This window comes from Meriones unguiculatus, chromosome 19 (assembly GCF_030254825.1).
Source record: "Meriones unguiculatus strain TT.TT164.6M chromosome 19, Bangor_MerUng_6.1, whole genome shotgun sequence".
Lineage (NCBI taxonomy): Eukaryota > Metazoa > Chordata > Mammalia > Rodentia > Muridae > Meriones > Meriones unguiculatus.
The window spans coordinates 28,514,552-28,535,438 of record NC_083366.1 but is presented as its reverse complement, the minus strand read 5'-3'; the positions used below and the strand labels follow the sequence as shown (position 1 = coordinate 28,535,438).

The following is a 20,887-nucleotide window of genomic DNA, read 5'->3' as shown; positions in this document are numbered from 1 at the left end:
AAGGTAACTGAGCACTATTCACTGCTCTCTGCTTCTTGATCATGGACACACTGAAACCAGTAGCCTCTTGTTTCTGTCATGATACCTCCCCGCCATTACGAACTATATCTTCTCAAACTGTAAGCCAAAATAAATCCATTCTTAAGTTGCTTCTTGATTGCTATTTTGTCACAGCAATAAGTACAATGTCTACCAACAAGATAGTCAAATCATGAAAGAGAAAACAAGGGCAAGATCTGGGCTCAGGGCAAATGAGAACATGGTGATGTTTGCTCTATCTCTAGAAAGTGTGAGAGCCAGGGGATCACAGAAAGTCCCCCAAACTCCAGCTAGTCTCAGCACCTTTGACCCAGGAAACAAAAAGCACTGTATAGACATTTAAGACTGGAAAGAGTGGGTATTACCTGAGATACAGGGTGAAACCTCATCTAAATCCTGAAAGAGCAAATTATGATTAAAAACTTTGAGGACAATATGGTAATATGATAAGTAGGTTGCTAGAAAACAGATCTTCTTTTTATCTTTATGAGTTTATGAGTGAAATTTACCAGCTGTGATGAATTAGAAACTCATTAAAGCATTTGATTAAGTGCTCCACAAAATCTTAATTAAAATGTTCTTGATGCAGCTTTTCCAGCCACATGAATTAAAATCTAGATGAGAGAGCATGAAAGGGAAATGATGAAAAGAAAAAAAAATCCTCATTCATGTTAAGGTATTTGGCAGAATGATGAAGGTCAGTTTACATAGAGAAGTTATGCTGTCTTTCTAATAAAGTATGTAATGTCCACCAGTCCCCAACAGGACCTGCTGATCACACTAAACACCCAGAGCATATCGTGACAGCATACAATGTAAAGGAAATGGAAAAATGGCTTTAGGTGACATCCAAAAATGGCCTTAATATAGTATCACAGCAAAAAATAAAACCAGTTTAACCATAACCTAGAATGCACTAAATAAGAGAGATATAAAAGAATCAGGGAGGAACAGCTGTACTGAAGTCTACCACAAAGAGTACTGATTCTAGGTTTTTGGTAGTCTGATAAGGATGTGTTATTCTCTGCAATGAGTAAGGGAGGTTGGCAGTCCCGGCAGAAGACTGATCAAAAATTAAAGTCATTGCTCCTGAACCACATTCTGTTTTCTCTATGAATAGCTAACCCTAATCTGTAAAGGGCTCTGATCCACTGTTACCAGAGGACATTATGGACGTTGCCTTTGAAGCTGGGTGACAGCAAATTGATAGTTAGCTCTTTTAGTGATACACAGTCAATCTTACTTGTCCGTGCTCTTCTCTGCTCTAAAAGTTTATAGTTTATTCATTTTAGTAACTTTCCTTACATTAATAACCCCAAAGTATCTAACTATAGACACTAAATGATTTAAGGACTGCTTCACACACTAAAACTTAAGAGATCACTATTGTTAGTAAACAATTTGTTAGGAACTTATATTTATAGCATCAAGCAAATCATACTAAGAGACATTTGTTTAGCAGACTTTCAGCAAGTCCTGGAAATAACAAACAACTTTGCATGCCACACAGTGCTTGAGGAAAAGGTACCAGTGTCTCTCTCAGCAAGAGTTTGTTAAAACCATAGTAAAACAGCAAAATGTTGGGTACCCCTGGCTCATTTGTCTCCATTTCCTGCAAATATCTCTTCCTAAAATAAGGAAGAGACTATAGGTGACTAGGTGGAAATCTATTCAATCAGTCCCCACTCCTTCAATGGAGTTGCAGTCTGGCTTCTGACAATTTCTCTACCTTACTACATCCTCTAAATACAACTTTTGTTTTGTTGTATTCTGTTTTAAGGCAGAGTATTGGTACATAATCTAGGCTGGCTTCAAACTCACAGTAATCCTGCCTCCCAAGTGCTATGATTGTAGCTGTGCTCCCCCATAATAGACTTGAATAGATTTTTTAAAGGAAGAAAACAATTTTATTATCTAAAAGCTGTGCATACCATAACATAGTTGCAGAGAGAATTACATAAAATACACAAAGAAAAACAGCAATTTAGTGGTTGCACAAGTACAAGATGCCTTCATCAGTATTTTGAGGCAAACGGATTATTATATTGAGTGTGCAATGATTAAAAGGAATTAGGTTGCTGAGTGACTTAACTTAATCTTCATACACTACACCATGAATTCTTGAAGCAACACTACTGTGGAACACATGACAGTTCTGCACAGGTGATCAACATCACCCAAATATGCTTATTCTGATATAAGTGTTCCTGCCTGCCTGCATGCAAATAGCAAGGAAGAATATCAATGCTATTCAACTCTCTTTAGGAGCCAATGAATAACACCAGACGATTTACTTACAGGCTCTGATCTAGAATTCGAATGTTACATGCCCCCAATCTCTTACCCCCCCCCCCCCCGCAAAAAAAAAAACCTCACTAGGAAACATTCTATATAATCATGAGACTATCTATAACAAAAGAAACGTTAAGTAAGATCATTGAACAGTCAAGGTAAAAAAATAAACAATATTCTTAAAGAATAGAGAACTCCAGATTTTGGCTAACGAATAAAGCTCCTACGAACATAGATGAACAAATGTCCTTGTATCTTTTAGGTATATGCCCAAGAGTGGTATAGCTGAGTCTTGAGGTAGTGCTATTCCCAATTTTCTGAGAAAGAGCCAGTTTGGTTTTCAAAGTGGTTTTACAAATTTTCACTCCCACCAACAATGGAGGAGTGTTCCCCTTTCTCCACAACCTCACCAGCATGTGCTGTCACTTGAATTTTTTCAGGTTCTCATTGTTTAATTTTTATGTTTTTTTTTATAATTTATTCCCTTTGTATCCTGATTGTAGACCCCCCCCATTATCTCCTCCCAGACCCACACTCTCTCCCTCTTTTCCTCCCCTAGTCCACTGAAAAGGGCAAGTCCTCCTCCCTTACTATTTGACCCTAACCTATCAAGTCTCATCAGTACTGCCTGGATCATCTTCCTCTGTGGTCTAGTAAGGCCACACCTCCAGGGGGAAGTAATCAAAGAGCAGTCAAACAAGTTGATGTCAGACTGCCCCTGCTCCCCTTATAGGGAATTACTTGGAGACTGAGCTGCCTATGAGGTACATCTGAGCTGAGGGTCTAGGACCAGGTCCTCTCTATGCATGGTCTTTGGTTGATGCATTAGTCTCCGCAGGGCCCCTAGGCCCTGTATACAAAAGACAAACAGGCTGAGGAAAGAGTTAGGGAAACAACACCCTTCACAACAGCAGAAACAACAACAACAACAACAAAAAACCCATAAAGTATCTTGGTGTAACTCTAACCACTTGAGTTTTTTATCTTAGCCATTCTGATCAGTTTAAGGTGGAATCTTAAGAATCATTTTGATTTCATTTCCCTGATGACTAAGGACATTGAGCATTTCTTTTAAGTTTTCCAGTGCCAATGATATTTCTTTGTTGAGAATTTTCTGTACCCACAGAGAAAGAGGATTCAGACAGACCTGATAGGCTAGGGTCAGATAGTAGGGGAGGAAGATTCCCACTTTTCAATGGAATAGGAAAGGGGTATAGGGAGGGGGGAAGAAGAGAGAGGAAGGGGCCAAGAGGAAATAAGGGAGAGGACTACAGCTGGGACATGAAGTGATTAAATTATAACTAATAATAATAATGAAAAAAGAATTGGTCCATTATATCTAAGTTAAATTTCTAGATAGAATGTTATTTATCATATTTCTTTAACTTTAGGAAACATAAAATCAGTAATGATGCCTGGAATTATTAACGTTCTTTCCTATTTCTTAGTTAACTACAGTTAACTAGAATCCATTTTATTGACCTTTTAAAATAACAGACTTTTGGTTTCTTTGCATTTCTCTGACTTTTATTAATTTTTTGCTCTACTGTGTTTATTGCTTTATATTTAACTTAGTCCTAGTTTCTTAAAGATATAATTTAAAATTTCATTTATTAATTATTACTAATTTCCTACTTTTTAATGCATATCATCAATGCTCCCTATTTCTAAGCACTATCTTTTATTCATCTCATAAGTATGGTCAAATATATTTACATTTTCTTTTAGCTCAAAATATTTTCAGCATCTTATGGCTTTGATTCATGTGTCACTTAGAAATAATGTGCTGAATCTCCAGGTATTTGGGATTTGTCCATCTGTTTCCATTATTAGCTTCTAGTTTAATTCTTTCATGCCTTGTGAGCATAGTTTATTTGTTAACTGTCATGTCTTTTATGTCTGAGAATATTATCTGTCTTAGTGAATGTGTTCTGTGTGAACTTTCTTGATGTCTAAAGTACTCTGTACCAATGAAGTCCAGTTGACCGATGTTATCGTTCAGTTCATTTATGTCCATCCTGATTTTCTGCTCCTGGATCTGACAGTTGCTGACACTGTGAGGCTGACATGTCTCACAATCACACAATGATCCATCCACTCCTCACTGCTGAGTTTCTTGCCTCATATACAGTGATAGTTTATTGTTGGTCACCTATGAATTAAGGATGTTAAGTGTTCCTTCCTCTTCTTGCCTTTATCTGTGGTAATGGTCCTTGTCCCCTAAGAATCTTAACTAGGATTACAATGTTTATTTTCTTCACCTCTTTAATTTACATAATAAACATAAACTTAAGTCTGTATTTTTAATCTACTCTGAAATCTTCACATATTTAGATTCCAGAGATTTAGGCTGTTGATAATTATTTGCACATAGTTTTATATTTTTCTTGTTTTTTCTTTAATTTTTATTTTTATTAATTAAAACCTATTCACATTGTAGCCCCCCTGTAGGTCCCTCCCTCCTCCCCTCCCAGTCCCACCCTTCCTCTCCCTTCTCCACCCATGCCCCTCACCCAGTCCACTAATAGGGGAGATCTTCCTCCCCTTCCTTTTGATTCAAGTCTATCTGGTCTCATCAGTAGTGGCTGCGTGTCTTCCACTGTGTCCTGGTAAGGCTACTCCCCACTCAGGGAAAGGTGATCAAGAGCAGGCCACTGAGTTCCTGTCAGAGATAGTCTCTGTTCCTATTACTATGGAACTCACTTGGACCCTGAACTGCCATGGGCTACATCTGTGCAGGGGTTCTAGGTTATCTCCATGAATGGTCCTTGGTTAGAGTATCAGTCTCAGAAGAGATTCCTGGGCCCAGATTTTTTGGTTCTGTTGCTCTCCTTGTGGAACTCCTGTCCTCTCCAGGTCTTACTATCTCCCACTTCTTTCATAAGATTCCCTGCATTCTGCCCAAAGGTTGGCCATATTCTCAGCATCTGCTTTGATACCCTGCAGTGTAGAGCCTTGCAGAGGCCCTCTGTGGTAGGCTCCTGTCCTGTTCCCTGTTTCCCCCCGCTTTCTGATGTTCATCCTCTTTGCTTTTCTGAATGGGGATTGAGCATCTTAGCCAGAGTCCCCCTTCTTCATTAGTTTCTTTAGGTGTACAGATTTTGGTATGTTTATCCTAAATTATATGTCTAATATCCACTTGTGAATATATACCATGTTTGTCTTTCTGCTTGTGGGATACCTCACTCAGAATGATCTTTTCCAGTTCCTACCATTTACCTGCAAATTTCATGATTTCCTTGTTTTTTATTGCTTAGTAATATTCCATTGTGTACCAATGTACCACAATTTCTGTATCCATTCCTCAGTTGAGGGGCATCTGGGTTGTTTCTAGCTTCTGGCTATTATAAATACAGCTGCTACAAACATGGGTCAATAAATGTCCTTGTTGTATACTTTAGCATCTTTTGGATATATGCCTAGGTGTGATATAGCTGGATCTTGAGGAAGCACTATTCCTAATTGTCTGAGAAAGCACCAGATTGATCTTCAGAGTGGTTGTACAAGTTTATATTCCTACCAGCAGTGGAAGAGGGTTCCCCTTTCTCCACATCCTCTCCAGCATGTGTTGTCACTTGAGTTTTTTGATTTTAGTATTTTTCTTGTGTTACACATATTTTCTGCCTTTTCTAGTACAGAGTTTTATATAATCTATATTTCTTTCTCTTACCATGTCAATTATTCTTTACTGTAATACCCCCTGCATAGTTGCCCTTACATACATTTATAATTAATCCAAGTCGACTTTAAAATCAGATAATACCACCTTATGGTGGTATAAGGATTTCATTACATTATTCCCCAAATCTTCATCCTGTCAATTGTACCACTGCTGTTATTTATTTTACTGATACATAGGCTATAATTACTACATCTTTATCTGCTAGGTCAATTAAAAATATTTTATCCTCATTTATTCTTTTTTAATGTTTTTAATTGAAATAGAACTACATCAATTTCCTCCTTCCTCCAGCCCCCTTCCCAGCATCCTCAAACCCCTTCCATATCCCTCCTCTTAAGTTGATACTCCTTTTCTTTATTATTGTTATATATGTGTGTGCAAAAATATATGTGCGCATATATACATAAAAACAGGCATAGCTCCTGTATCTATGGCTCAGGGAAGAGGAGGCAGAACAACTCTAACAGCCAGAACAACAGGGAGTCTGCTGTGAAATAGTCTCTCCTAGAAAGGAGTGCATAAAGAATACCAGAGCAATAGTGTACATGTTAACATGGAAGGGGAAATTTTTCACAGGGTCTCACTCCTAGAGAAAGAACTGTGGGCAAGTTATGATTGCAGGGAGAAGGAAAATTAGCCTCGGTAGGTAGTCTTCATTTTATCAGATCTTGAGTATTACGCTCTCCAAATATCTACTTTCCTTAACCATTTACAGTTCTGAGCCAATAAACTGGTGTATGATTTCAAGTATTTGATGAATCTAGGAAGAATCCTTAGCTTTCTGTACATTCATGAGGACAAGCATGATAGGTTATGAGCAACTTGCAATCTAAAAAAAGTCTCTATATTCTTGATTTCAGTCTACCTTCTTTCTCATTTCTTCTTTGTGTAGAGTTAATTTTTATTTTCTAATATCTTAAGGTAAATGTTTACTTTTTTATTATAATTTATTCACTTTGTAACCCAGTTATAGTCCCCACCCTCATCCCCTCTCAACCCCACCCTCCCTCCCTCTTCTCCCATACCCCTCTTCAAGTCCCCTTCAATCTGACCCTAGCTTATCAGGTCTAATCAGAACTGTCTGCATTGTCTTCCTCTGTGGCCAGATACAGCTGCATTCCCCCCACCATGGGGAGGTGATCAAAGAGCCAGCCACTGAGTTCATGTCAGAGACAGTCCCTGTTGCCCTTACTAGAACACCCACTTGGAGGTTGAGTTGCTTTTTCACTTTCTGGGATCTTGTTTTCTTAACAAGAGTATTTGACACGAATTTCTTCAAAATACCATTTCCACTGCATCTTACACATTTTGATTCAGCATCTTTTGTTCTATTTATAATCCAACAAATGTGTTCAACCTGTTTCTGCTTAGAGTTAGAAATCCATTCCAATCCTACCAGTATATCCTATACATTTCTGCTATATTCATACTTCTAAAATCTCCTATTGACTTCCTATTAACTTCCTTTAGTGTGAAGTCAACAAACCTTTATTCTCTCTTAATGCATCTTTTGTCTTTTCTTTCATGAGTTCCCAAAATAATGTACCTAGACCAGAACATTTGGTAGACATGGAAAAGTTCCTACCTGCAGTGTTCAGCATGGAAGCTACTCATCTTAAAATGTTGCGAGTGATGTAGAAAAGAATTTTAAATTTAATTTAATCTTTACCTGTTTAAAATTAACTTGTCCTATATATATATACTGACAACTACACTAGACAGGGCATCCTTTATAGATGGTATGTCACTGTTCCAGGGATAGTGATATTCACAGTCTATTCAATGCTACTATGTATATTTTTGTCTAATAGCCCACAATATTCTAATACAATAAGGAAATAAACATGTTTCTATTACCATCAATAAGGAAGAAATTGAGCTGTTCAGAGAAAGCAAAAGTCATGCCCTAAGAATCTTCATAAAGTAAGTAAAACCAACTGGCTTAAAAAAGAGAAACCTTCAACTAGAAAATTAAACTTCAGGAAAAAGGTAGAAATTATTCTAGGAAGCTCTTTGATAGCAAAGACTTTGTTTACCACAGTTTTGCCTCAGCCATATTTCACAGCAAAGTGCTCAGTATACAGTTTCTACATTTGTTGAAAGAAAGAATGAATGAAAAAAACAGGAGAGAAAAATACAAGTTTAACCCTAGAAACTAAGCACAGCAAAGTTCACATTGTGAATGGTGATGGGGGTGGATGACAGACAGCTTAAAAGGGAAATTTTGATGAAGTTTTCAGTTCATATATTTTCTCAACTTTTAAAAAAATGGAACTATAAAAAAAAAAGACTGTGGCAATAATTGTTGAGCTCTTTGACTAAAAAAAATAAGGCTTTTAACTCTCAACTATTATAAAGCTTAAAATTTGTTAACTAATGGGTAATGTTATATTTTAAACATTAAAAAATTAAGTAGGCACCCATGAGATGATCAGGAGATCAAAGTGCTTGTTGCCCAAGCCTGGCGGTCTGAGTTTGATTCCCAGAACCCATGTAAATGTAAAATGAGAAAAATGGACTCTACAAATTTGTCTTCTGACCACCACATACCCACCCACCACAATCAAAAAGAACAGGTTAAACAGCTATTTTTAAACCCAAACTTTACTATCACAGATTGTATTTTATCACAATATACAAGCACATGTGTGAAGCTTCTGGAACAAACAACCCAAAAAACTAGTGTCTACTCTGAAAAAATGAGAATTAGAAAGTAGCAGCATGTTAGTATCATTCTGAAAACACAAGAACCTCATGGATCTCCACACAGGGATGGTGGTTATTATAGAGTTGCCAGCTCTGTTCTAGACTGGATAGCAATGGAGACCAGTGCTGAGATCAGAGGGACTGATCTCATTAGCAAAGCAAAACAAAACAAAAAATTACATACCATACAAAATGAAAAACATGGTTTATAAAACCAAACACAAATCATTCCAAGAACATTATGAAATGGTATCCTACATTTTACTTTTAACATTGTTCATTGTCAGTCTTTTATTTTTAACAGATGTAAACTTAAATCTAAAGGTTTTTTCTTGTGAAATTTTGATTACACAAATAGGATATTGAATGTAACTAGAAATGAAGCCCTCATTTAGACTTCATAATGGTAGTAAAGTACCTAAACAGTGTCTCATACAATATATTCTAAGTGCCCAATAAATGCTTTTATAGTCACTCATTTTCTAAATTTAGGTACACCCCCATAAGTACCTTAAAAAGAACAGAAATGTAGACATCCTTATAAAGAATTATTGCCAAGAATACTGATGTGATTCACATCTGAAACCGCAACACTCATGAGCCTGAGACAAGACTGCCACAACTTTAGAGCCAATGTGACTGGCAAGGAACTAAACTGTTAGCATCCCTGAGTCACGGGATATTATTTCACTCTAATTGGGGTTGTCGTAGTTGTCAGCTGGACTATTATTAGGGTTTCTATGCTTTGCCATATTATCTGAGTTCTTGGCTAGCCCAAGGTAAACTACCAAGAATTCAGTACTATATAGGTACGTGGATTTTGAAATGAAATAGAATATATATAAGAGAAATTAAATCTGCTTCTGTATAGCTAACTCTATTGATCGTTAATTAGTTCAGTTATCTACAAGGTAACAGAATTATTTCATAGGCAACACAATTTGATCACTGAAGCAACCAAAGCAGCTTTACTGACAGTGGTCATAGACATTCAGACCTCTTAAGGAGCTAGAAGGCTCTTTTCTTGCAAATGACTTAAATCTTCCTTGTTGGCTCAAGAAAAACAAAACCTACTAGAAAATTTTGAAAAGATTCAATAGCGGTAGATTAAAACAAGCCACTATCCCACCTCTTTTTAGATTTTTATTTTTTAAAATATGTACATGTGAATGAGAAGTAAATAAAAAAAAAACTAATAAAAGCCTTCTTTGTTGGGGTGGATTGAATAAAAATGGCCCCCACAGGCCACAGGTTCATAAGAAATGGTACTATTAGAGGTGTGGCCTTGTTGGGGTAGGTATGACCTTGTTGGAGAAAGTGTGGCCTTGTTGAAGGAACTGTGTCATTTGAGGACTCAGAACCTGAAGCCAGACCTGCGGGCTTTTTTCTCATCCTGCTGCTTACCAATCCAGACGTATAACTCTCAGCTACCTCTCTAGCACTGTGTCTACCTGAGTGCTGCCACACTTCCCACAATGCTGATAATGGACTAAACCTCTGAACCAATTAAATGCTTTCCTTTATAAGAATTGCTGTGTCGTGGTATCTCTTAATAGCAATAGAACCCTAACTAAGATATGTATGCACACTCACTGTTAAGGTACCTGGCTATCTCTGTGTACAGGTAACAAGTATTTAAAGAAGTAATAATTATTATATTAAGAAACATGAATGCTTATCCTACAGCACACATTGGTACATGAGCTAGAGCTTCATCAGTGGAAAATCTAAGTGTCCTGAATTTGTGTCTCATAGGCAATGGGAAGGTGGACCCAATTCATGCACAGCAATAGACCCAAGTATAGTGAGGCTAGAGTGTCTCTCTATAGTTCCTTACCTGACCGATAACGTTCATCTCGAGAACCTGAGGATCTTCGGCGGTGATAACGAGAAGCTGAGGAAGGAGTGACAGGTGCCCGTCGCTCTTGAGGCAAAGCTTGGTCCACTCCTGGATATAAAGTAAAACACCAGAGTGAGGATGAGGCTGTTCTCAGTAGCTAAGCTAAGAATTGGTTAACAATAAATATTCACATTACATCCTTATCACCTGTTAAAACAACTGGTACTGAGAAGCCTGCTGGGGAGGTCACTCTTGGAAGATCAACAGTAAAGTGAGACATATGCAAGGCTGAACCCAAGAGAAGTTCTTCCAAGTGTGGGCAGGCTATAGACAAGTGTTCTTTCTTGTCACAGTGTCCACCAAAGCATGGAAAAACCATGAAGCCCAAGACATGGGATCAAGATTATTATTGTTATTATTAGTAGTAGTAGAGTAGTTGTAGCAGTAGCAATAGTAGAGTGAACAAAAACCATAAAAACCCTGAGAAAATTTAAAATTACGATTATCATTACAGTCAACTTTAAAATGAACAGTATAGGCTATTTGTATGTAAATTTGGTAACTAGGAAGTTATACATATGTAGCATCATCTTTCAGCTTGTGTCATTCCCAATTACTAACTCTTTAAAAACTTGCTCCATTTAATGCTAAGTAGATGTATAAGATATACTTGAGGACAGCTTTTCTGTGAATTACCAAAAATGTAATTTTAGTCAGATTCAAAAACAAAAGCTGACCCTCATATCTGCCAACCAAACTGTCAATTAGACTGACTTAATAACACAGTACCAAGTAACATATGCAGAAAAAAACTCAGTATGGGAAAAAGCCCATTGTCACAGTTCAGACATACAGAAATTGCTCCCACTGAGTAGAGTACTAATGACAATCACTGCTTCTTCCGAAAGGACCAGTGATTAGCCAGAAAAACACAATAAAACACTAGCTACAAAAAACAAAACAAAACAAAACAAAAAAAAACAGTTAATACCTGGATTTCGGTAACACAATTAATTCTTTTTTTCACTTTTTAAAATTTTATTAATTAGTTTATTCACTTTGTATCCAGCTGTAGCCCCCTTCTCCATCCTCTCCCAAACCAATCCTCCCTCCCTCCCTCTTCTTCTCCTATGCCCCTCCCCCAGTCCAATGATATTGGAGGTCTTCCTCCCTTTCCATCTGACCATAGTCATCAGGTCTCATCAGGACTGGTTTCTGTGTCTTCCTCTGTGGACTGGCCAGGCTGCTCCCCAACTCAGGTGGAGGTAATCCAAGAGCCAGTCCATTGAGTTCATGTCAGCGATAGTACCTGGTCCTATTATTGGGGAACCCTCTTGGATACTGAGGTGCCTTGGGCTACTTCTGTGCAGGGGTTCTAAATTATCTCAATGCATGGTCCTTGTATGGAGTATCTGTCTCAGAAAAGACCCCTGGGCCCAGATTTTTTGGTTCTGTTGCTCCCTTGGTGGAGGCTCCTATTCCCTCCAGGTCTTTCTATCTCCCCCTTCTTTCATAAGATTCCCTGCACTCTGTCCAAAGTTTGGCTATGCATCTCAGAATATGTTTTGATACCCTGCTTGGTGAAGCCTTTCAGAGGCCCTCTGTGATACTCTCCTGTCCTGTTCCCGATTTTCTCCCTCTTCCAATGTCCCTCTCATTTGCCTTTCTTAATGAAGATTGAGCTTCTTACCAGGGTCCTCCTTCTTGCTTAGCTTCCTTAGGTGTACAGATTTTAGCATGATTATCCAATATTATATGTCTGTTATCCAATTATAAGTGAGTATATACCATGTGTGTCTTTCTGCTTCTGAGATACCTCACTCATCTGACAGAGGGCTAATATCCAGAATATATAAAGAACTTAAGAAGTTAAACAGCAACAAATCAAGTAACCCAATTAAAAAATGGGGTACAGAGCTAAACAGAGAATTCTCAATAAAGGAACATCAAATAAAGGAACCAAAAAAAAAAAAAAAACAAAAAAAACACTTACAGAAATGCTCAAATCCTTAGTCATCAGGGAAATGCAAATCAAAATGACCCTGAGATTTCACCTTACACTCATCAGAATGGCTAAGATCAAAAACTCAAATGACAACACATGCTGGAGAGGATGTAGAGAAAAAGGAACCTTACTCCATTGCTGGTAAGAATATAAACTAGTACAACCACTTTGGAAATCAATTTGGAGCTTTCTCAGACAAATAGAAATAGTGCTACCTCAAGACCCAGCTGTAGCACTCTCAGGCATATATCCAAAAGATGCTCAAGTACACAACAAGGACATTTGCCCAACCATGTTCACAGCAGCTTTATTTGTAATACTAAGAAGCTGGAAACAACCCAGATACCCCTCAACTGAGGAATAGATGCAGAAATTGTGGTACATTTACACAATGGAATGCTACTCAGCAATTAAAAACAAAGAAATCATGAAATTTGCAGGCAAATGGTGGGATCTAGAAAAGAACACAATTAGTTCTTACATGAGCCTATTTCAATATTCCTTATCATATGTCAAACTTACGAGGTCAAATAGTTCTGCATCAAGCTGACACTTTTATTTAAAATTAACCCTGACTTTTAGCTTATAAGACTCCTCTCTTTACCACCACTGTTTCTACTACTTATATGATCAGTATTATGTTTAGATGATGATAAAAAAAATCGTAAGGTCATTCAAATGTGATTAATATATTCCCATATTATTTGCTTTTTAATAATTATTGGTTTAACAGTTATACCTTCCTATTCATTATCATTCTTTCAATGTACCTATTTGTTGATACTTTCAAAATATTCTAACTGAAAAACAAACAAACAAACAAATCCTTTCAATACTTTTCCTCACAAACACTCACACCTCTAATTTTTCAATTCATTTTGTTTGTTTGTTTGTTTCCACTGAAGTATACTTGGAGACCCTTCTTCCTCTAACCTGGGTCCTGAGACCTGTGGTGCCATTAGGATACTTCTTGTCCTATACTTGCTCTGAATTTGCATTATTTTAGTTCATTTGTTCCTTGAATCTATCCATGTCTTTCTTCTCCTCATCTTTTACTCTTCATCTTGTAAAGAGGCATCTTAACTAGCTTCTTCAGAAAGAATCAGAGAAATAACACATGGAGGTCTTGGATGTCCCAAAGGTTGTCTTTCTAATGTAACAGGTATAGGTCCTGAATATTCTGGGAATGCTAGGTCAAAAATATTTACTTACTGTCTTAAAATTTTCATTATTTCCCAAAAGTTCATCATTATAATGCTATACTCTTTAAAAAAAAAAACAAACATAACATTTTTATTGACCCTCTGGAAATTTTCCATTTCTGTCCCTCTATCCTTTGTGACCTCCCTCTAACCCTAAAAAACGTAAAATTAAAAATAGAAAAATGAGAAAAAAAAAAGTCCAATTTGTATTATTTATATACTCCCTGAAGCACAAACTCTCCCTGGCCTGCCCCTTAAATAGAACTTATTACTTCTCCTCCCGCACCCCTGCCAGAAGACATCAATCGTGAAGAGGTACATTTCAGATGATGCTATAATCTTTACACTGTCTCTTCTGTGACAACTTTTATAATTTCCTGTTTGTTTTCACTTAAGGAGCTGAAAGCTGGTTCTCTTCTTGTGGCAGAACACTAACAGATCTCTTTCAAACATCTTTTATATGGGTTGATTGTTTGCCCTGACAAGAGACTGTGAGTGTTCTGTGCCTTGAAAAAAAAAATGCCTCACGCTTTGGCTGAGACTTTTCAGGACAATGTAGGAGCTCTGACATAGTACCTTTGACAACAGGACTTGCCTGATATGCCCAAAACTGGAACCTTGTTAGTTTTAATTCCTCAGAGAGAACACATGTCCATGAGGACTGAGCCGAGGTAGCTACCATTTCCCATAGGTTGTTTCTCTCAGACCCTTGTTGAGTGATACCTGTGATGTCCATTTAGCATGTATTGGTTTTCACTTTGCCAAGTGACTTCTCAACTTTACACAGACATATTACTTGTCATTGTTGCTAACATTCTCTTGTTATACACTGATTGGCATTTGGAACAGCTCAAGGAGCAGCAAAGGTACACACACACTTTGAAGATGCCAAGTTTACCAGCTCTAAATCTAGTACTATTAATACTATTTTCCTGACTAATTCATGAATAAAAGCCTCCTTGGAACTACTTTCATACTTCATCTCTTCTTGGGGTCCATAGTATAAAAATCAAGACTACTGTCTGGTTTAATTAATAGACCTTCTATGGATACCATCATTGAGGTAATTTTTCTCATTTGCTTTCATGGACTGGAAAAGCAGTTTACTACAGATGTTTTAATAGAGAAATTAATATAACTAGGCAGAAGAGCTCCAACAGGTTGCCAGTAACAAAATATACTTTTTTAAAAAATTATTTTATTTTATTTACATTTGTGTTTTGCCTTCGTGTATGTCTGTGTGAGTGTGGACACTATGGGAACTGGAGTTACAGCTGCCCTGTGGGTGCTGGGATTTGAACACAGGTCCTTTGGAAGAGCAGTCAGTGCCCTTAACCACTGAGCCATCTCTCCAGCCCCAACAAAATATACTTTAAAACAGTATTTGAGTCAATATTTCATTCATTATATTTTACCTGACTTTGTTCCAACCAAGATTTGAAATGGTATATTCAAATAGGAAAAAAAGTGAACAGTTGAATATTTAACTCTCCATAGAACTGAACCTGTCACCATAAGGTCAGTAACGTGTTCAATTCTTATTCTTCAGCACAAGACAATTGACCAAACCTTGCTTCTGAAGCAGAGGTAGCCTCGGCAACACAAGTACAAATAGTTAGCAAAGCAATTAACAGTTCACTGTTCATCAATGGGAAGAACTCACACTAAATGTTTAGTTTAGGGAACCATGATCAAAGACCTGTTCTCAGAAAGCTACCCAGAGACCAGTATTCTCACAATATGAAGTACAGTGAGAGTTAAGATGCTACCATGAGCACTGGAAAAGAAGGCATTGTGAGACATAAAGGGTAAACACATAAAGTCTCAAATGCAACAGTGAGGAGTATGAAACCACTGATTGTCATCCACTGAAAAACATGCATCAACACTGAATCCCTTTTCCCACAATATTTATGATGCAACTACATCCAAGCCATATGCCAAACACTAAGTCAGCTCCAGGAACCATAAGCACGAAAAGGCAAACAAGCATAGGTAATAGTTTAGCAACCTTAGATCCCACTTGGCTTCAACTCTTAACATAACACTCTTCTAACAACACACTTGGCAACCTAGAACACTCATCTGCATCCACTATGCACACACAGCCTCTTCTAATAATATAACTAGCAACCTAGGACCCTCCATCTTCATTGAGCTATATCATACCCCTTCTCTGCACAACGGAATAAAATTCTCTTCTCTTTAATGACCATCAGACTTGGACAGGTTCTATTTAAATGCATTTCCAGTACTTTTGGTAGGAAAGGTCGGATCTGGCCTCAACTATCTTTGTGTACCTGCAGAGTAAAACAAACTGTCTTTAAAGTTAACTTTCAGGGAGAACTTCCTACTTATGATCTCATATGACTATGCACAATTGGATGTGCATAAGATTTAAATTAGATGTTGTCGAGCATGGTGGAGAAATACTTTAATCCCAACACTTAGGAGGCAGAGACAGGTGGATTTTTGTGAGATGAAGACAAGCCTCATCTACAACATAGTAAATTCCAGGCCAGCAAGGGCTACATGGTAAGACCCTGTCTGTTGGTCTGCCAGCCTGTCCCACAACGTCAGATGCATTAGAAGAAGGGACATACACAGTAAACAAAGACTTGTACAATCCATTTTGTTGATCAAAACAGAAAACTATCCATTATTCCCCTAGAAAGCAAATTCTTCCTTTCTTTAAACTAAGAAGGCCCAAAACAAGAAAACAGGCTTTTGAACAATTCTTTACTCTCTCTCAGTATTTCTTTCCTATATGTATGATATGATCCCTTTGCTCTTTAATAGTTTCTTTGTGGGCTTTTATTTCATCCTAGGATAAAAGACTAACATTGCTATTAAAGGCCCACATGCCCTGATATCTGTGATATTGGGCATGCTCCTTAACCTTTCCAAGGCCTGGCTTTCCATCTGAATTTGAAAGCACTTACAACAGGTAACATTTCAGAGCGCTAGTTTAAGGACTTTATTAAAACCAGCAGATGAACTGTTATTTCTGCCATTTTGTTGATGAGGAGATATAGACACAGAAGTGGAACTTAAACACTATGCCACTCTTATATTTGAGTTTTGTCTTCATTCAGAGATGCCTTTGTATTTGTGCTAGGGGGCTCTCTCAGTTTCTCAGAGATACCTCTCCTCCACATACAAAGCATTCTAGATGCCTCACTTCTGGCTCTGATAACCAAAAGAGAGCACAAAACTTATCCATCTGAACAGAAGATACCTACAACTGTAGCCTACCTTCCTCTACAATTGAATCTTCCAAGTCAAATTGTGATTCTTACCAAGTTTTGCCTTGCCTCACTAATTCTGCTTCTTTAAAAGCTTTACCTACCCACCAGATTTGGAAATCTGAAGACAGAAGTGAGAAAAAGCAGGAACAATGTTAATTACTTGTCAGTTACTTATGGCTTGTCATTAAAAGATTTTCCAAAAAAAAATTTCCATTACAATTGTTGTACCTAACCAATTCAACTATTTCAGATGAGTAAACACTGTAGTGTCTTTCAGACAGACTCTAGACACCACAAAATTCCCCATGTTAACCCTAAGAATAAGGCACAGGTGGGCCACCCATCTGTCTCTCATTTGAGGCTCAATAGTTTAGAGGCAACAGGGCAGGAAGGAAAACCTTGAGTTATTCAAGAGAAGGGGGTCTAACTAGAGAATTTTTCTTATTTCAAGACTGTCAAAAACTGTTTCTAAATCAAGCCCCACTGTCTTCTAGCATCTCACACTGTCTTCTAGCATCTCACACTGTCTTCTAGCATCTCACACTGTCTTCTAGCATCTCACACTGTCTTCCAGATTACAGAGCATTCCCTATTTTGACAATAAGTATTGTCAGGTAAAGAATTTTCTACATTTGCTTTGCACTAACATAGATGTGGACACCACAAAACAGAAAATTGAAACTTCATTCTGAGCCCCTTAGTATCTATCATACAAACCTACTTCTTACGTAACTCCTGTTATTTTCATCTCATATTTCACTAACATAGCTACTAACACAGCACCATATATTTGTTTTGTAATCATGAACTCACGAAATAGCAAAGCATGAATGATCTGAAGCCTGTGACAACTTGATATTTGCATCAAATTGCTATCTTCCTTTATTTGTTTGTTTTGTTTGTAGTGCTTAGAATTAAGCCGAGTGCCTCAACATGCAAGGCAAGTAATCTAACTCTCAAGCATGTTCCCTGGCCTTGTCTGATTTTGCTCCATACTACTGAATAAGATAAAAGTTTACTGTTGGGCTGAGGACTTCAAGTTGAAGTGTGCTCTCTTCTGACTGGGATTTTTCACAAGAAACCATGATCCAGTCCTAACTGGCACCATTTTTACTGTTAGGTAGCTAAACTCAACTCAGTTTGAGCCCCAGGATATTGGATGGACTACTGACTCTTTGACAAGAAACCCAATTCATTAAATGTCATTAAAAATAACAGGAAACTCAGCCAACCAAACCAATATGCATGTGATAGAATACACATCACAGACAACAGGGCAGCAACCTGTGTGTGGCTCATCAACAACAGAGCTCACTTAGAACACAGAGACTTGCCCTTTCCTCTCACCATTCAAGCTGGAAAAGATGAATGCGAAGTCCCAGACCAGAAATACCCATTGTGAGTTCTTCTCTCCCCTATTTCAGAGAGGTAACCAAGCATCTCACCTTCAGTGTCCATGGACTCATGACACAATCTGACTTCTCTGCAAAGAGAACTTGCCAGTATGGGTTTGTGTGTCCTTAAGCCTGTTTTGAAGAAGGTCATATGTGTGACCAAACACAGCATCAGTATCCAGAGACCAGTTGAATTTCAGTTATGAGGTTATATTTGTGGGCAGAATGAAACAGAACCAAACTGTGCACCTGCCACTGAGGAAGCTCAGCAGTCATTCACATGGACACTGAACCTAAGAATAACAGGCTCAGGCAAGGAACCAGCCAGCTTTGTTTTCTAGAGAAAATACGCAAGTGTCAACTGACTTGCCACTACATCCTCAAATCAAAGACCAAGCTTTTCATTTTCCATGCACCCATGGTACAAAATTCACCAGCTGGAAAACTGTCAATCATGGACAACCTTTTCTTCCATAATCTAGCAGAACATCTTCAGCGAGGATTTCAGAAAAGCCATCTCCATATTGGCCACACAAAACAACAAGTTTGTTCAACAACAAACTTGAAGTGTGTTACTTCAAGTAAAGGCATTCACATTAGAGCAGCTATCTTCAGTGACAACATCAGCTACTGGGGTTTGCAAATTGGATTGTATAAAGTAAATAGAACTCAATTAACTGGAAAGTGTTAAGGTCCAAAATCATGTAATCCTTTGCTACTTCTGTCACTGATTAGCACTAATGTGGCCAGTTGGCATTTAAATTAATCCAAATAAGAAATAATGGCAATGTCACTACTGATAAGAGAGGCCTGGTGCAGAAGGCTTGTGGAAAAACACTGTGCACACCTGAACACTGAATGCTTCTGGCACTAACCTTGGCTACAACAGCAGTAAGGAATGCCTTCTTGCTGCTATAGCAGCAAGGCAACAGTGGACAACCTTGCCGATAATCACTGGTATGATGGGAGTTCAGTGTGTATAGGAGTGGGAAAAGAGAACTCCCACTAGGTCTAGGAGAAATCAGCCACTGTCTTGTTCTACCTCTTCTTGATATATGCAAATTCTGGAACCAGATGTACTTGCCTGAAAGTGAGTTGTGCTTATTTTGTGCAGGGAATGAGAGGTCCTCAGTCAATTCACATTTTACTATTGTGTGGTGAGGGACAGAATTCCAAACTACAACTGCTTGGAAATATTTCACAAATAGATAATAAGACTGGGATCTAGAGTTGTCCTAACTAGAAGTATAAGGTGAGAAATCCTTCAACAAGTGGCATTTGAGCTGAATATTAAACAAAATTTAGTCCAGGCAAAGGAACAACCCCAGGATTCCTATAGTGGGAAAAAAATGGCCATCTTAGAGAAAACAAACCCAGGCATGGCAGCAGGAGGTATAAGAGCTGGACAGGACTGTTCGACCCACTCTCCATGCTGGATCATCTATGGTCTGCATTAATAACAAGTAGGGCCCATAAAATCTCATTAATAACAGACACTGTGCCCCTGTGAACCCTAGAGAGCAGCAGGAAATACAAGAAACTTGCCAACTGGTTCTTGTTAGTCAGATTTACATATTTCTGAAACCAACTTGACCACAGCCTTGTAGTTAGGCATAAATCCACCTGGCTACTGAAGATACAGCCAGATGAGCTTAGAATACTGAATCTGCAGAAGCAGCTCCATGACAAGAAACATTTAATGACTGCCATGTAATAAGTAACACCTTGCCAATATGCATATTATAAGAAAGGAGGTGGGTATTTGGATGGGGGAAACTTTACTATTTACAGTAACATTGAAATTTTCCTTCTTGTTACCAACTAACAGCCATCTAAAAGTAGCAAAGACTCTCTATACACTCTACACTGTGTACAGAGACTCCTCTAAGAACAGTGTAAGTAGTTGGCTTTATTTTCTATTTTTGTCAATTTGATCTGATTTAGAGGGCAACAAAGGATCATTTTGAAACACTTTCTTACTAAAAACTAGAAGTGTCAAACAAGTTCCCCTAAGTAGCATCTTCTCTTATAAAATAATTTTCAAACTATTATTTCTTCTAATTCTCGTCTGTCTTGTTAGCTTCTAGCACACTAATGCCTATCTGAAATGAGGTAGGCACTCAGCATTCTGCTAAAACCAAGAGAAGTGATCTTCTCCAGCAGCTACATCACTACCATTCCTCTCATAAGAATGACAGCTTGAGTAGCAGTGAAAATCCCACAGAAGACACTGTGTCCTGAATATTTTCATCAAGAAGGAACCACAGCCTGTCAACTCTGCCTCCAGGAACTTAACTTCGTTTTATGGCATTCTAATTCATAACCATAGGTCCCAAACATCTCAGAAATATTTTTGAATACTTCTAGGGAAATCTTAACGTTTTTCTAGAAAATAAAACAGGTTCATTCAATTACAAGCTCTCTACCGTAAATATTAACACAAAGAAAAGAAAACACAAGATGTTTTTCATACATATCC

The 20,887-nt window shown here is 37.8% G+C and overlaps 1 protein-coding gene across 6 annotated transcripts in view; it reads right to left on the bottom strand.

Moving 5' to 3' along the window:
* The window catches only part of Dip2c (disco interacting protein 2 homolog C), a 408,243-nt gene that overhangs the window by 172,359 nt on the left and 214,997 nt on the right, over nt 1–20,887 (bottom strand). For all 6 annotated transcript variants that reach the window (XM_060372683.1, XM_060372685.1, XM_060372684.1 and 3 more), the window contains one exon: nt 10,557–10,667. In XM_060372683.1, the coding sequence (XP_060228666.1) occupies nt 10,557–10,667 (111 nt within the window). The remainder of the gene's footprint in view (nt 1–10,556; nt 10,668–20,887) is intronic.